This window comes from Cloeon dipterum, chromosome 3, assembly GCF_949628265.1.
Source record: "Cloeon dipterum chromosome 3, ieCloDipt1.1, whole genome shotgun sequence".
Taxonomy (NCBI): Eukaryota; Metazoa; Arthropoda; class Insecta; order Ephemeroptera; family Baetidae; genus Cloeon; species Cloeon dipterum.
The window spans coordinates 34614726-34628271 of record NC_088788.1 but is presented as its reverse complement, the minus strand read 5'-3'; the positions used below and the strand labels follow the sequence as shown (position 1 = coordinate 34628271).

The following is a 13546-nucleotide window of genomic DNA, read 5'->3' as shown; positions in this document are numbered from 1 at the left end:
TTTTATTGCACAACTTTTGCCCCAAATTTATTTACAAAAGTCCCAAAGATGGAAGTGAAGAGCCTGGTTGCAAATCCATCATTTCTTGCTGTTGCAAATCAACAAACTGCACTATTTCCATGGCTCGTTCTCTGCCGCGTTTGAATTCTGACCTGAACGTAAGATTTTAAGATAATGGATTTATTCTTAAATATAAAGACTACTTTCTCTTTTCCTCAATCAATTTTTCAAGCCACGTCTGGCAGCAGTTCCCTAATTTTATCTCTTCTCTCCAGATTATTTGAAGTCGAACCTCATGATTTTCTATCAGTTTTTCCATCAAGAGCGTTGGGTCTTTAGCCAGCTAACAAAAATAATTTCTTCTAAGCATTGAAAATAGGGCATAGTTACTTCGATTAAATCATTGGATGCCACTGGGCAGTTGTGCGTGTCCTTCCACTTCAACAAGTACATATTTGCTGCTCTGGCACTGCAAGGCTCTATCAGACTTTGGTGAAAATGCTGTTCCAGCTCGCGAAGTTGAAGCAGCTTTTGTTTGGCCTCGTGACGAAAAGCTGAAATTAGGTCTTCCATGTTTGAGCTAAACTCATCGATTGCAGCCTTTAAAAATAATAATATTTAGCAACCTCATGTTTTGTAACTAGTAAAACAGTTATTTACCGAGATTTGCTCTTGAAGCTCAATTTCCATCGTCAGCAGTTCTGCTTTTAGCTCTTCGCTGTCAGTTATTAGTTGATTAGCTAAATTTCTCACTTGATCCATTTCTGGAGATTCTTCAGCCATCTTTTTCCGCTCAGCCAAAGCGAGCAATCTTCGCAAATGTTCACAACTCTCCTCTTTTGGTTGCAAATATTCTTCTACTATCCTAAAAGATTAAAAAGGGTACTACGAAAGCAAATGTTATTTTAATTAGCCTCGCTTTACCTTCGACCTTCTTGCTGATTTTTCAATCGAGCGCTATCAGCGCAGGTGATGAAATGCTGAATTTCTTCCTCGCGTTTTCCCATTTGCAACTCTGCAATATTTTGCAGCTCCTCACACACTTTCTGAACCTGCTCTTTATGCCTACGTGTCACAAAATTTATCGTTTATTTATACAAGGTTTTTTATTTTATTTTTAACTCATTTTGTAATGTGATTAGTGCAGCAGCTCCTATTTTCAGTATAATTTTCCAGCCAGCACTTTCCAAAGGCTCCAGAAGTGTGTTTGGCTCAATAGTGTCTACAAATGCCTTTTCCAAAACTCGCTTTTTGGATAAATTTTCTTTCTCAAGTTTCAACTTTTCTTCTAGTTCCGCCTCCTCTTCCTCAACCTTTGCTAAAATTTGCCTTGAGTAGATATGCACATTTACAATTACAGTGAATAATTAGCACAAATTAAGTTACTTGATTTTTGGAGACTTTTGGATATCCCTTTTCAAAATCAAATTATATTCGTAATATCTTAAGTTTGGCAGAAACACCAAAATATGTTCCATGAAGTTTTCCTCGCTGCATATTGGATTTCCGTCAAGTGACAGCACTCTCAGGTTTTTGAGTTTTCTTAGGTAAATAATCTGTCCACAATATTTATATATCAATCATATCAACTATATTTATCTGCGGCTCACATTTTCTATGCTTTCGATGCAATTTTTGCTAACTGTAAGAAGTTGCAAATTTTGCAATTTGTCCATATTTTCCAACACTCCAATTCTGTTTGAATGAAGCATTAATCGCTCTAATTTCACCAGCATATGCAGATTATCAATTTTGGAGATTTTGTTGAACGACAAGTTCAGATCGTGCAAATTCACCAGGGCGTCCAGATTTTCGATTTTCTCTATACAATTGTCGTTTAATTTCAGCACGGTCAAACTCTCCAACTGCCACAAGTTTTCTATGATAAAAATTTCTGGGGAAGGAATTTTTTAATTTGAAAATTTGAAACGAAAATAAAACAACGCACTCACTTGAGGAATGGAGATCTAGTGCCTGTAAACTTCTTGCATTGACATTCTTCTGAGTTGCCTGTTTCTCAATTAATAACTGGTCAATGACACAAGGTACTTGCTCTTCTATCACTCGGACGGTACTCATTTTCACCCCCTTTGACGAGTGTACGTGAAAACACAACAGTTTTTTTAGATGTTTCAAAAAGGGAAATGAATTTATAACTAAATTGGAAATAATTGTTTGATCAAACTAAACGGTTCTATAAAAATATGCCTCTTGTAATGTACTCATGCTATTTTTCAGCAAGTATAAAATATTTTTTCGCAATGATTAAGGGAGTAAAATTTGGACAACCAATATTAAACGAAACCCAATACTTTGTGCAATGATAAAAATCATCCTGGGCGACCCCAAGGATAAAATACACGTCTTTGACAGCTCAAAGAAATTTCTCCTCAGTATATAAATGAATGGACCGTGATAAAAAAAGGTCATTCACTGCGTTCCTTTAAGTAGACTGTTTGTTATGTACGACCAGGCTAACACAATAATGCGAAGTTCCCTCATGGAACACAATCAGGCACGCCGATTCGACATGCACTGTGTTTTCTTAGAAAATAATACAAACTCAAATTTAGATTTATGACCACGTTGGGTGCACGACCTTTTTTGACAGGATGCTGTAAATGCGGTAGAGAGTAGGACATTCATAATAGTGTTAAAGATAACAAAGAGTAATTTATTTCCCACATTACCCAAAAGTTAAGCAATGTTAAGCAAGAATGGTTTGTGGACGCGCAAAAGAGAATAGGACACTGCACCCGAATCAGTCGTAATTGGGCCACGCCAGCCGTCGGTGAAAAAGGGACAAAAAGTAAAAAAAAGTCTTGTGGCTATTCAGGCCGTTAAGTACTATCAAACTTCCCGTTTAAAATCTTCTCAGCCACGCTAGTCGCCGGGCAAAAAAATCAGCTAAGCCGGTCCCGGCAGCCGCAGCCTTAAATCTCGCGGCTGAGACCTTTTACCCTGAACCCAAGAAGTCAATTCTGCTGGAATCATATGCCACATAAAAAATGAACAAATTCTCGAAATTGGTTTTGGTGGGAATAAAATAACCTTGCGTTGAGTCGTGCGTTGAGATTCATTCCTTGGCTCACACACTATAATGAATGTCGCCTACACACTCTACCGCATTCCAGCGTCCTGTCAATATTATTATTATTTAATCTATTATTTTCTAAAAGCAAACGCACGTGCATGTCGAATCGGTCTTTTCTGGTTTATTCTGTCAGTTGCCTCTGATATTCTGCTAATGGTGTTCCCTTGGGAATTGTATTATTGTATATTCTGCGGTCATACAAAATAAATAATCTCCTTAAGGGAAGCGCATCTTTTGAGGTCATGCAGTGGGTGACCGCCTTTTTCGCGGTGGTCCTTTCATGTAATACTAAGAAAAATGAATTTCTGGAATTTCTTTTAAACTGTCAAAGTCGCCCAGGATAATTTATCATTGCAGTTCAGCTTGCTACTGGTATTCCAGATTTTACTCCCTTCATCATTTTTTGAAAAAATGTTTAATCTTTTCTGAAATAGCATTACATTCTTCTGTTAACATCTTATTTTTTTTAGTATAGAGGGAAAATTTAAAAACTAATATTTGAGTGTTGTTTTAATGTTATGAATTTGGTAGACACTTCTTAAAAAAGACGAATATTTCGACAAATACGTATTGCTACGCGTTAATTGGAAAGTTTCGAAAACCCGTCTAAAATCATGTTGTCCGGACATACGGATAGTAACAATCTTAAAATATTCAAGAATATTACGAGAAACTCACAGCCCTACACTTGTAACTTATTGAATTTTCTATTCCTTTATCTTCTTTATAAAATGCTGTTATTACAATGATTTCACGGGGAGTAAAAAAATTATGGAAATTGATAGAAATTTTGTACCTGTTTGTGCTGCCTGCTCCTTTCAAGGCCGATGCGTTGCTATGGTTACGACCAAAATAGCACGCATAATTGCATATATTTATATTTTATCAGAATGAATCGAATTAATATTATTTTTCCTATATTTTACAAAAACAAATAAAGACCAAAGCTTCTCTAAAAACATGTGTCTCAATTCCTAACAGTTTATGCATGATGTTTTTCATTTTCTTTTGCCATTGGGAAATTAAAGACAAGTTTTCGTGACAAAAGGATTGATTTTATTCGCGCTGAAAAAGTTGACGATCGACACCGGCTCCCCTCACCCCGTGCATGCGACACCGGCTTCCCCTCAATCGCTGGCCGGGTATACCCGAGCTGCTTGCTGCTTGCTTGTTCGTGTCTACACAAGTGCAGTGCAAAGCACGAAAGCAGATCATTTCGCTCCGAAGTCTTGACTCGAGAGGATGGCTGAACACGAGGTGATACTGGCCGGCGAGGAACCCCAGTTCTTCGAGGGTGTCGAGAAGCTGCTCGAGGTGTGGTTCACACGGGAAGACGGCCGAATCGACAACTGCAACTTGCGCAAAATTCCCAGGTTCGTAAATTGCAAAATTTTTTTCTCCGGCGAGCCGGCCGGCGTGACCCCCCAAAGCAACCTTCCAGAAAGGTCTGTCTGCAGCCACGCAGCCTGCCTTTTGGCTCTCTTCCGGCTCGACCACGTTTCGGCCCTGACCGCACACCGCGGCACAAATATGTTCGGCCAAGGCTAGCAGCCGGCTTTCGCGCAGACTTGAAATAGAATTGGCGACTTTCACCCCGCGTGTTCTTTTTTATTCCTCGCCTTGGCAGTCAGGGTGAGACTGCCACGTATCGTATGATAATTATTCGGAGTTAAATACCGCTCGCGATGCCCATTCCTTCGAATCGCAGACTCTCCTGTGACGTCATGAAATTGATGGAGAGCGACCGCCTGCTCTAGAGTTTGGTTGCTAACCAGCCAGCCTGCTTCTGCTGGGTCTCCTTTTTCATGCGCGTGCAGAGCAAGGTACTTTTTTTTGCCACAGAACCTGCTCTCGCTACGGTCGCAGACGTTTTTTCCGCATGACCAAATCAGGGTGCTCACTCAGGAGTTTTTGTGTCTGCTGCCGTGATGGTTTAATGGGAAAATATTTATAATGCGGTTGTGGCCTTAAAAAGAATGTGAATGCAACGTTTCCTGTGGAAATTTAATGAAATGACGTGTAGCTGAGACGTGATTCATAAATTAACTGTCCGCTATCTAGAATTTTTTGTTTTATAATCAGGAAAGTCTCCAGTGGTATTACTTCAGAGTTAGCAGAGTTAGAAGCAATTAATTATGTGTGCAACTAACAGTTTAGTCAGCATTCTTCAACGTGTGGAAAACATTTTTTGTCAGTTGATGGGTAAAAAGCTTACATAATATTTTTGGAAAAAGCTATAAATTACCCAAGTTATCGTTAAAATTTTTTAGAGGTTCGGTTCACAAGTTAACATTATTATCAAGCTCCCTATTCTAAAACCACGATTTATTTCACAATTTAGGGAACTTTCCTCATAATTTGTGACGAGAGGGATTGAAATGTAGCAAGAAAATCATTTAATTTATCTTTAAATCTGAAATTTAAGTTCCTTAGTCCTGATTTCATATTTTTACACATTTTAGAGATTTAGAGATAAACTATTGCTATATTTCACAAATTGCTATAGTCAACAACGCAAAATGTTCTTAATTGTTGGCCTGTAAAGCTCTAATTCAACTTGACCTTGATTCTAAGAGTCCAACTCGGAGAAGAGCCACTTTGGCCTCTGGCCTCTTTGCTTCAAGAGCCTCGATTAAAATTTTTCCGTTGTCTTGTAGTCCAATGACACGCGACAGACATGTGGCTGCCAGTAATATCTAGTTTTATTTTAATAAAGCGTGGAATTCTGAGCTGATTCGACCCACGACCCACTTCTACTCAACAGACATTCCCGCAATCGGCGAGGAATTTCATTATTTTCAATAACAACACGTTGCTTTGCTTTACCCTCATTCACGAAAACATTCAGCTTGAGGCCAGGTGTGTTGTGAAAACAACAACTCTGGCAAGAAAATATTATTGTAGTCTTGTAAGTAGTGTGTTAACAATATCACAATGGCGCCATTGCAAATTGCATTTCTGCTAGGCTGTCGGTTTGCCAGGTGCTGCCGACCTTTCACATTATGCCAACTGCTGCACAAAAGCACCAAGAAGTGCGCTTTTCTTCTCTATTGTTGAACAAGGTGCTGAGAAAACGCTCTCCACTAGAGGTCGTCCGTTGCTGAAGTGGCGAAATGGACAATCTCAATGCCTGCTCTGATAATTGCTACAGGCGAAACGGTAAAAGTCCGCCTTTAGGCGTTTTCTGGTACACTAATTGCCATCTTGAGAGCGGCCACCGATGCATGAATGTGAGAGTAGGAAAAATATACTGGATTACTAGACGTTCCATTCCGGGAAAACGATTGGCAAATAGTCAAAACGTTAAAAAAATTGTTTGTGGTTAAGTAACGAGAAAGTTTCATCGCGCACGTGTGAATGCCATTGATCTTATCGTGAAAACGTCATCAATTAGCACCGTAACAGAACAGATCAGGAAATCTTATCCAAATCTACAGTCAGCATTTTAGGTTTATCATCAGATTCAGATATCCAATCACGCTGCAATCACATTTCGTTACGCCACCCTTACATAATCTTGTAGAGGAGACGGAAAGTTCTTCAGAAATTAATTACGTAATCGTATTTCAACTCGAATAAACCAAAAATTGAAACGCGGCAAGCGAGAGCAAGCCGACGTAAATGCAAGATCGCGCCTGTCGCTCTTCTTGCCCTCTATTCGCCCTGTCCTGGTGGTGCGAATCAATACCGCGTGCATCGCATGGAACCAGCCCAAGCCCAGCCGGCCCGGTACTTGACCGAACCAACCCCACACCTTCGCCGTATACCCCTACACCACGCACGGCTCACAATCGAAGCGCCAAAAATAACTCTGCAATGATGATAATATCTTTTAGTCCGTCATTTTTTTTTCGAATGTTTTCTGGGGAAGAAAATACGGTATTTCGGTACCTATCGTTTTATTAAGGCTTTTTTCAATACAGAGATGGCAAAAGGTGGTTCATTTGGTGACTCGAAATGCTCAGGTAGCTCAACGGCGCCACTAGCTGGTTTTCGCACCTTTCTAGCGGCTTTTATAGACAAGATTCCGGTGCGGGGAGGCGAAAAGATGGCCACATTGGGCCCAAGCTGTGTTATTAAAACCCCGGTAAGCTCATTGCCCACGGAATGTGCTGACAATGAGCAGAGGTTCAAAAACTAAAAAATATTACTCTAACAATTCTAGTGCTGTAATCCCGACAGTTTCGTTCGTTATAATTCTGAATTGTAGCATAATATATTTTTTAGAAGCTTCTTCACCACTCTTGCGATGTTTTTGGAGTTTCCCTACGCCACGTACTTGGAAAAAACACAATTTGCATCCTGTTAGGCAAAACGACCTAAGTAACTATTAACATTTATAGGGAAAATCTGATTTTCGTAGTATTTACTGGAATGGCTGAATTCCTTTGGAAATAATTGAAACACTCTTGCTAATTTCACCGCTTTAAGTCTCGAAAAGTGCCTGAATCGAGTCACATTCAACAAAATAACATCATAAAATAATGTAGAAACATCCCTTCTAATTCAATAATATAAATAATTTAAAAAACAACGCAATGATATAATCCAACAAATTAGATAACCTTTTTTCGCCTTTATTCAATTATAAAAAAAATCCCTAGCATGACGTTCGATTCCAAGAATTGCGGTTGGTGCGCTCTGCTCGATTCAATCCAAGATCCAAGTGATAGGAGCGTCTGGCTGCTCTCTCGTACTGCAATAATTGAGCCGAGCACTGGCCGTTTTGCATTTCAATTCGCTCTCAGCATAAACTTGCACTACACGACTGCGTTTCTCTTTCTTTTTAACAAGTGCAGGGCGTTGTTACAATTGCACACGCACACTCGGAACACGTGATTGCACATTGGCCACATTGCAAGTGGAATGAAAAATAGTTTTCAATTAAATTGGTGAATGACGACTTTAGTAATAGTCAGATTCAAAGATAATTAATTTTGCTTGATAGCGTGATTTGATAAGAAGCTTAAACTGGCAAATATCGACACGTTGCGCTTGTTGACGTTGCTCGTGACGCTTCAGCTGTTGTAACCGCACAACAAAAAAAAAACGCTATCACCATTCTTATTATAACTCTATGTGCAACATAATGTCGCCAACATCTAGCCAACATTTTTCATAATTTAATCCTTCGCTTGCAGAAAAGAATATTGATTCATTAAAATATAAATTTTTCAACGGTTACACAAAAAATGCCTCTCTCGTCGGTGTAGCGTGTGACTGGAGTTTCGAAAGCGTCGGAAATAAGAGAGCTTATGCGCTTTTCTCTATTTGTTCTATGCAACCTACTTGCATTTCTACCGTTATGTTTGCGGTGCAAATATATGGCTTCCACAGTTTACACTACTGGGGGTTATATAATCGGAACTTGGCAATGCTCGAAGCTGAGTCGCCAAGGCTATATTGTGCTTTGGTTTTACGCGTCACAAGCTTCTTAGATTTTGATCTACCGTAGTGATGGCAACGATATTACTTGCTATTACAGGGTCAATCGGTATTATTGCCATAGAGAAGAACTAAAAACGTCAAGCAATGAATTCGGGACTGAGGAATAGTTAATTTCCAGATTTTCTCAAATTATTATAATTTTTTGCTTGATTTTAATCCCTCTCTCGTCGTGATCTGTCCAACAGTTTCCGAATTTTGAGGTAAAATCCATTAAATTGTGAAATAAACCGTGGCTTTACAGTAGGGAGACATGCATACCTTTTAATCGTTTAAATAAAGCTTTGCGAGGTCGCAAGAAAATTAAACATATATCATTGTGTTAAAATAAAATGGTTTGTTACTGAATTTTTAAATAATTTATGATATAATTATTAATCTTGAAATTGACAACTTTACTAATCTTAATCTATTTCTTCTTTTGATCTCAGGCACCAGTTGGTGAGCTTGCTGAAAATCGTGCGTTGCGAAATCATCAGCTCCGTGCAGAACGACCAGCTGGACTCCTACGTGCTCAGGTTTGTTTTTAGAGCGTACACAAATGCGACACATGTCTGTGCTGTTACTACTCTTCGTTTGCAACAAGGGCAACTCGAGCTGGCCCGGCCATCGCAAAGAAAAAGGCACATGGCCGGGCAAATTTTAATGAGTCGGCGTGCGCTTGCTAAAATTAAGCTGCTGCTGCTTTGCTCGTGTGACGGATTCTTGTCCCATGCCAAGTCCACTCCTCTCCGTCTCCGTGCTGACACTCAAAATGCAGCATTTCCGTCTTTTCAGCATGATGACTTCTGCCTTTTGGTGATTTGCTTCACTCTATACACTCACACGTGCTGGGGGTTGAACGATCCTTGGGTCTGCACCTCTTTTAGCAGAGCAATCGCGCGGTACAAGTTTGCTCCACATTTCACGGTCCGTGTCTCTGGTCTCTTGACTAATCCAAATATCCACGGCCTTGTTAAGCGAATGAATTGCACACTCTTTAACTGATTGTGTTTTTTTGAGCCGCCCTTCACCTTAATTTAAAATTTCAGAGGCGTGTTACACAGCCCCAAACTCAGTTTTGGTGCCCGAAAGCCATTCAGGGTAAGCCCACTGGTATAATTATATTTTAGTATTGTGTAAGCGATGAGAGGAACAAATCGTCACACCTTTTGTTACATTGTTCATCCGGAGTAATTAAATCCCCCCGTGTTTCATTCTCGTTGTATTCGCCTGGTGCGTGGGCAAGACTTAAGCTTTGGCTCGAGTCCACGATGCAAAATCGATGATTCGCCCGTGCCATCGCGCCACTATTCCTGGCGAAACGCCGCTTTTGTTGTCGCTTTCGTCTTCCTCTCACTTTCGTGCCGACTCTAAATTCGATCTTGACTCGGGATAATAATAGTGTGGATGTTATTGATCTCGGCACTCTCACTGCAGGTCTAATTATCATGTCGCATGGCATTTTCGATCTCGGCGGCCATTACAACACACTGCACAAACGGTTCGAAATTTTTATTTTACATTTTGAGAAGCGTCAGACGTTGAATGAGAACGAGTCAAGGGCTTTTAACCTCTGCTGGGCCAATTTGATAGCTCCAAAGTAATTTAAAAGATGATAATCAGTGATAGTTAAGCTTAATCAAGAAAAACCTAGTGCCCTCGACGCGGTTTAAGTGTCAAAAGTACTTCAATATTATGTCATGTCGCTTGATAAAATGCAGTTTTTCTGCATCTAATTTCCTCAATCGTATTTTAACATTATTTTAAGTTTCACAGTCAATTAAAATGATTTTCAAAATTGGAATGGAAGAAAAATTGCACTAATTTAATATTATCTGTGTCTAGTCCTCAAAAAATAGGACAGGTGTAAATTGACTAATAATAAATGGTTTTTAATAAAATGCGGGGTTTCTGCAATCCGTGAAATCTTGGTCCCCTGTATCCTCTTTAATTTATTTTCGCACTTGTTTGCATGTTTTTCCTGATGTCGCATCATTTTCCACGCCCAAGAATCGAAATGGCGTGTAAAAAGTTTTCGAATCTGCGCAACCTTGAGGGGTGGAACACGCGCATTTGAATTATTTGTGCAAACATTTTTCCCGAGCCGCTGGGAAATGAGTGTCTCGCCTCGCCCGCCCGCACGATTTACAGCCCACCCTCGAGTATCGATTGCACCTTGGCCCGCGTACACACACAGTTGAGTTGCCAGAGCAGAGAATTGATCCTGGGCACTGCGGTGGCGCCACTCCCCTCACTGCAGACTGCAGAGCAGCCGGCACCCCGCACGACCCCCTGCCTGAATTCCCGCCGATTTGCCAAATGCTGGCCTTGACCCGCATCCCACGCGAAAGGGAAATGGTCCAGTTTTGCGGTTTGCAGCCCCCGCGGATCAAACTTGGCCGGCGACGCGAGATTAATCGTGCGATTCCGCATTTTGGCAGTGTGTATCTTAGTTAATTAAGCACTCGGCCTTTGATGAGCATCAGTTTTAATTTTAACCTGCGGTGCTAACCAGCCGAGCATGTCGAATAACTGGAACTTTTCATTTTAAATGCTGCTGGAAAACGAAATTATAAATATTTTGCGTCAATTTGCAGTGAGAGCAGCATGTTCGTGTCGCAGCGCCGCTTCATCCTGAAAACTTGTGGCACGACGACCCCCCTGCAATGTCTGGAGCCGCTGTTGCTGCTGGTCACCAAGTACGCCGGTTTTGACGCTGTCGAAGACGTCTACTACTCTCGCAAGAACTACAAACGCCCAGAACTCCAGCAATCGCCGCACTGCAATTTCGAACAGGAAGTCGCCGTTTTGGACTCCTTCTTCAAAGGTACTTAGAGGATTGAGAAACTGGTTTAATTTATCTAAGGTACGATAAAGCTTTTTCTTTGCACATTGGTTGTAATCGAAAATTTGCTAAACCAAGACAAAGAGATCTTCTTTATCATGCTTTTCTGTTGAATTCATCAATGAAACGCTCTCTCTAATCTGCAACCTTTTCTTTTGAAGATGGAGCCGCTTACTGCTTGGGATCGGTGAACAGAGACTGTTGGTACCTGTACACCCTGCACCCTCTGCGTGGACCTCGCCGTGGAACTACCGAACCGGACCAGACCCTGGAAATTATGATGACTGACCTCGACCCGAAAATCATGAGCATTTTCACTCGCGAGGAGTGCTCCTCTGCAGCTGAAGCCACTCTTCGATCTGGCATCGACAAGCTCCTCCCGGACATGATCATTGACGACTACTTGTTTGAACCGTGTGGCTATTCCATGAACGGAATATCTAAAACCGAGGTGGGTATAAAATCCGCCTATAATATTTAACGTTTAGCAATAGTTGTTTTTTGATCACGCTCTTTTCTGTTTATCTAAATTAGGAAGGGCCAAAGCTGGCCTCTGTGAGTATTAAAATATCTTTTTGAGGCACGACAACACCCGTAAAACTTAACTTTTGTTTCTATACTCATATCTATGATATGGACAATAAAAGAGAGCGAATTTCGCAGTATCTGGTGATGCCCATTGTCTTGAAATTGTCACTTATTTATAAACTATGTTGCTAAATTTAACTTTCCTCCTACAGGGTTGCTACATGACGATCCACATCACACCTGAACCCGAGTTCTCCTACGTCAGCTTTGAGAGCAACGTGCCGCTGGAATCCTACAAGGAAGTGATCATGCGCGTGGTGAAGACCTTCCGACCTGGAAAGTTTGTCCTCGCCGTGTTTGCCAACAAGGTGCGTGTTTTAGAGATTCCTGTTCAAAAATTGGATTTTCTTGTCCTGTTCTTTTCTTTTCTCTCAGCTATATTCCTGCTTTTTTATTAATTAAATCCATATAACAATACAGTCTTATCAATTTTAAATAGTTATGATTTTAAAATACATTTTTTGAGAAAAATTGTAGACGTAAACACTTTTTAGGCTAAAAAATTAGGTGCCGAAAAATTTCTATCTTGTGCTGTTCTTCAAATATATTTATTTGTCCTGCCGGAATTCCAGCAAGAATTCTTGTTTCCTGATTTCCCCCCCCCCCCAGCATTTCCAACGATAATTACTAACGAAACAAAACATATTTTTGCAGACATCTGTGGCAGCGAAGGCGCCTCGGGAGCTGGAGAAGGAAGCGTCGTTCGGGGATTGGCTGCGGCATGACGTTCACTACTGCCGCTTCAAAAGCTACGATCTGACCTACGCTCTGTACAGCAAATTCCCGAGCTGAGGGTCTGCGGAGGCCCATTGTCCGCCAGTGTCGATCTTGATACTGTGCGGCCTCTCGGGGCCCTCCCCATATGTTTGCTGCCCATTCCTTCTTAGCCTTGCCCTCAATTCTTTCGACACCTCGTTCTGTTCAGCCCCCGACCCCAGTCCGAGCCTTCTATTTTCTTGGTGGCGCAACAAAATTTCATGATCGCCGCCTCCGCAGCCATTTGAATGACACATACATCAGCAATGATGGCCAACTGCTTCCGGTCGGCCACCACAACTCGGGTGACATCAGTACTGGTCTCATCCTTTTCGTTTTTGGTCTGTCAGACGCTGGCTGAGCTCAGCCAGCATGTCTCGGGCCGGATCCTGCAAACGCGCATACACACTTACAAAAACAAACACACGATCCGAAGCCCTCAAACCAAAAGCGCGGCTCGCAACTCGCGGCCGATTTATCGATTGTTTACATTTTAATGGTGCTTTCACTTGAAAGCCAACCTGTGTTCGTTCCATTTGGTATCTATACGTTATGTATGTGTAACTATTTTACCTGTTTATTGCAATGGTTATGGTGTATCACGGCAGAATATTGCATTAATTGCACAGTCTGACCGGTAAAAATACGCAATATTTCTTTGTCTCGTAAATTTATTGCATTTAAATTTAATTTGATTGTGACATGTTTGGTTGCACCAGTGGGTTTCACAAGAGTTGAGTGGGAGGATGCCTTTCATTTACCTTCCCCTCGTCTGTTAATTCTATGTAGTCGTAGATGGGCAAATAAACAATTTAATCATCCAAAAGAATTATGAA

At 41.0% G+C, this 13546-nt stretch overlaps 2 protein-coding genes across 3 annotated transcripts; one reads left to right on the top strand and one right to left on the bottom strand.

Moving 5' to 3' along the window:
• Positions 1-2: 2 nt before the first annotated feature.
• On the bottom strand, positions 3-2357 carry LOC135938254 (dynein regulatory complex subunit 3-like). Its single transcript, XM_065481820.1, has 9 exons — positions 1953-2357; positions 1611-1894; positions 1387-1556; positions 1123-1329; positions 925-1065; positions 661-865; positions 391-600; positions 204-343; positions 3-152 (listed from the first exon to the last, which is right to left on the bottom strand). The coding sequence occupies exons 1-9, from the start codon at positions 2077-2079 to the stop codon at positions 32-34; spliced, it is 1605 nt and encodes a 534-aa protein (XP_065337892.1). The 5' UTR covers positions 2080-2357; the 3' UTR covers positions 3-31.
• A 1901-nt stretch (positions 2358-4258) lies between these two features.
• On the top strand, positions 4259-13539 carry SamDC (S-adenosylmethionine decarboxylase). 2 transcript variants are annotated; one of them, XM_065481810.1, is made up of 7 exons: positions 4259-4467; positions 8971-9057; positions 11119-11348; positions 11528-11817; positions 11901-11921; positions 12107-12262; positions 12609-13539. In XM_065481810.1, exons 1-7 carry the CDS (start codon positions 4337-4339, stop codon positions 12744-12746), a joined length of 1053 nt encoding a protein of 350 aa, XP_065337882.1. In that variant the 5' UTR covers positions 4259-4336; the 3' UTR covers positions 12747-13539. The 2 variants fall into 2 exon arrangements, with proteins under 2 accessions (XP_065337882.1, XP_065337883.1); XM_065481811.1 differs by lacking the exon at positions 11901-11921 and having other exon boundaries at positions 4260-4467.
• Positions 13540-13546: the final 7 nt, after the last annotated feature.

Coding starts and splice junctions, on each gene's coding strand:
- LOC135938254 (XM_065481820.1), bottom strand. CDS start 2,079: ATGAGTACCGTCCGAGTGATAGAAGAGCAAGTACCTTGTGTCATTGAC. Junction 1,330..1,386: donor CAAAAGTCTCCAAAAATCAA/GTAACTTAATTT, acceptor TATCTACTCAAG/GCAAATTTTAGCAAAGGTTG. Junction 153..203: donor TTGATTGAGGAAAAGAGAAA/GTAGTCTTTATA, acceptor TCTTACGTTCAG/GTCAGAATTCAAACGCGGCA.
- SamDC (XM_065481810.1), top strand. CDS start 4,337: ATGGCTGAACACGAGGTGATACTGGCCGGCGAGGAACCCCAGTTCTTC. Junction 9,058..11,118: donor CTGGACTCCTACGTGCTCAG/GTTTGTTTTTAG, acceptor GTCAATTTGCAG/TGAGAGCAGCATGTTCGTGT. Junction 11,818..11,900: donor ACGGAATATCTAAAACCGAG/GTGGGTATAAAA, acceptor TATCTAAATTAG/GAAGGGCCAAAGCTGGCCTC.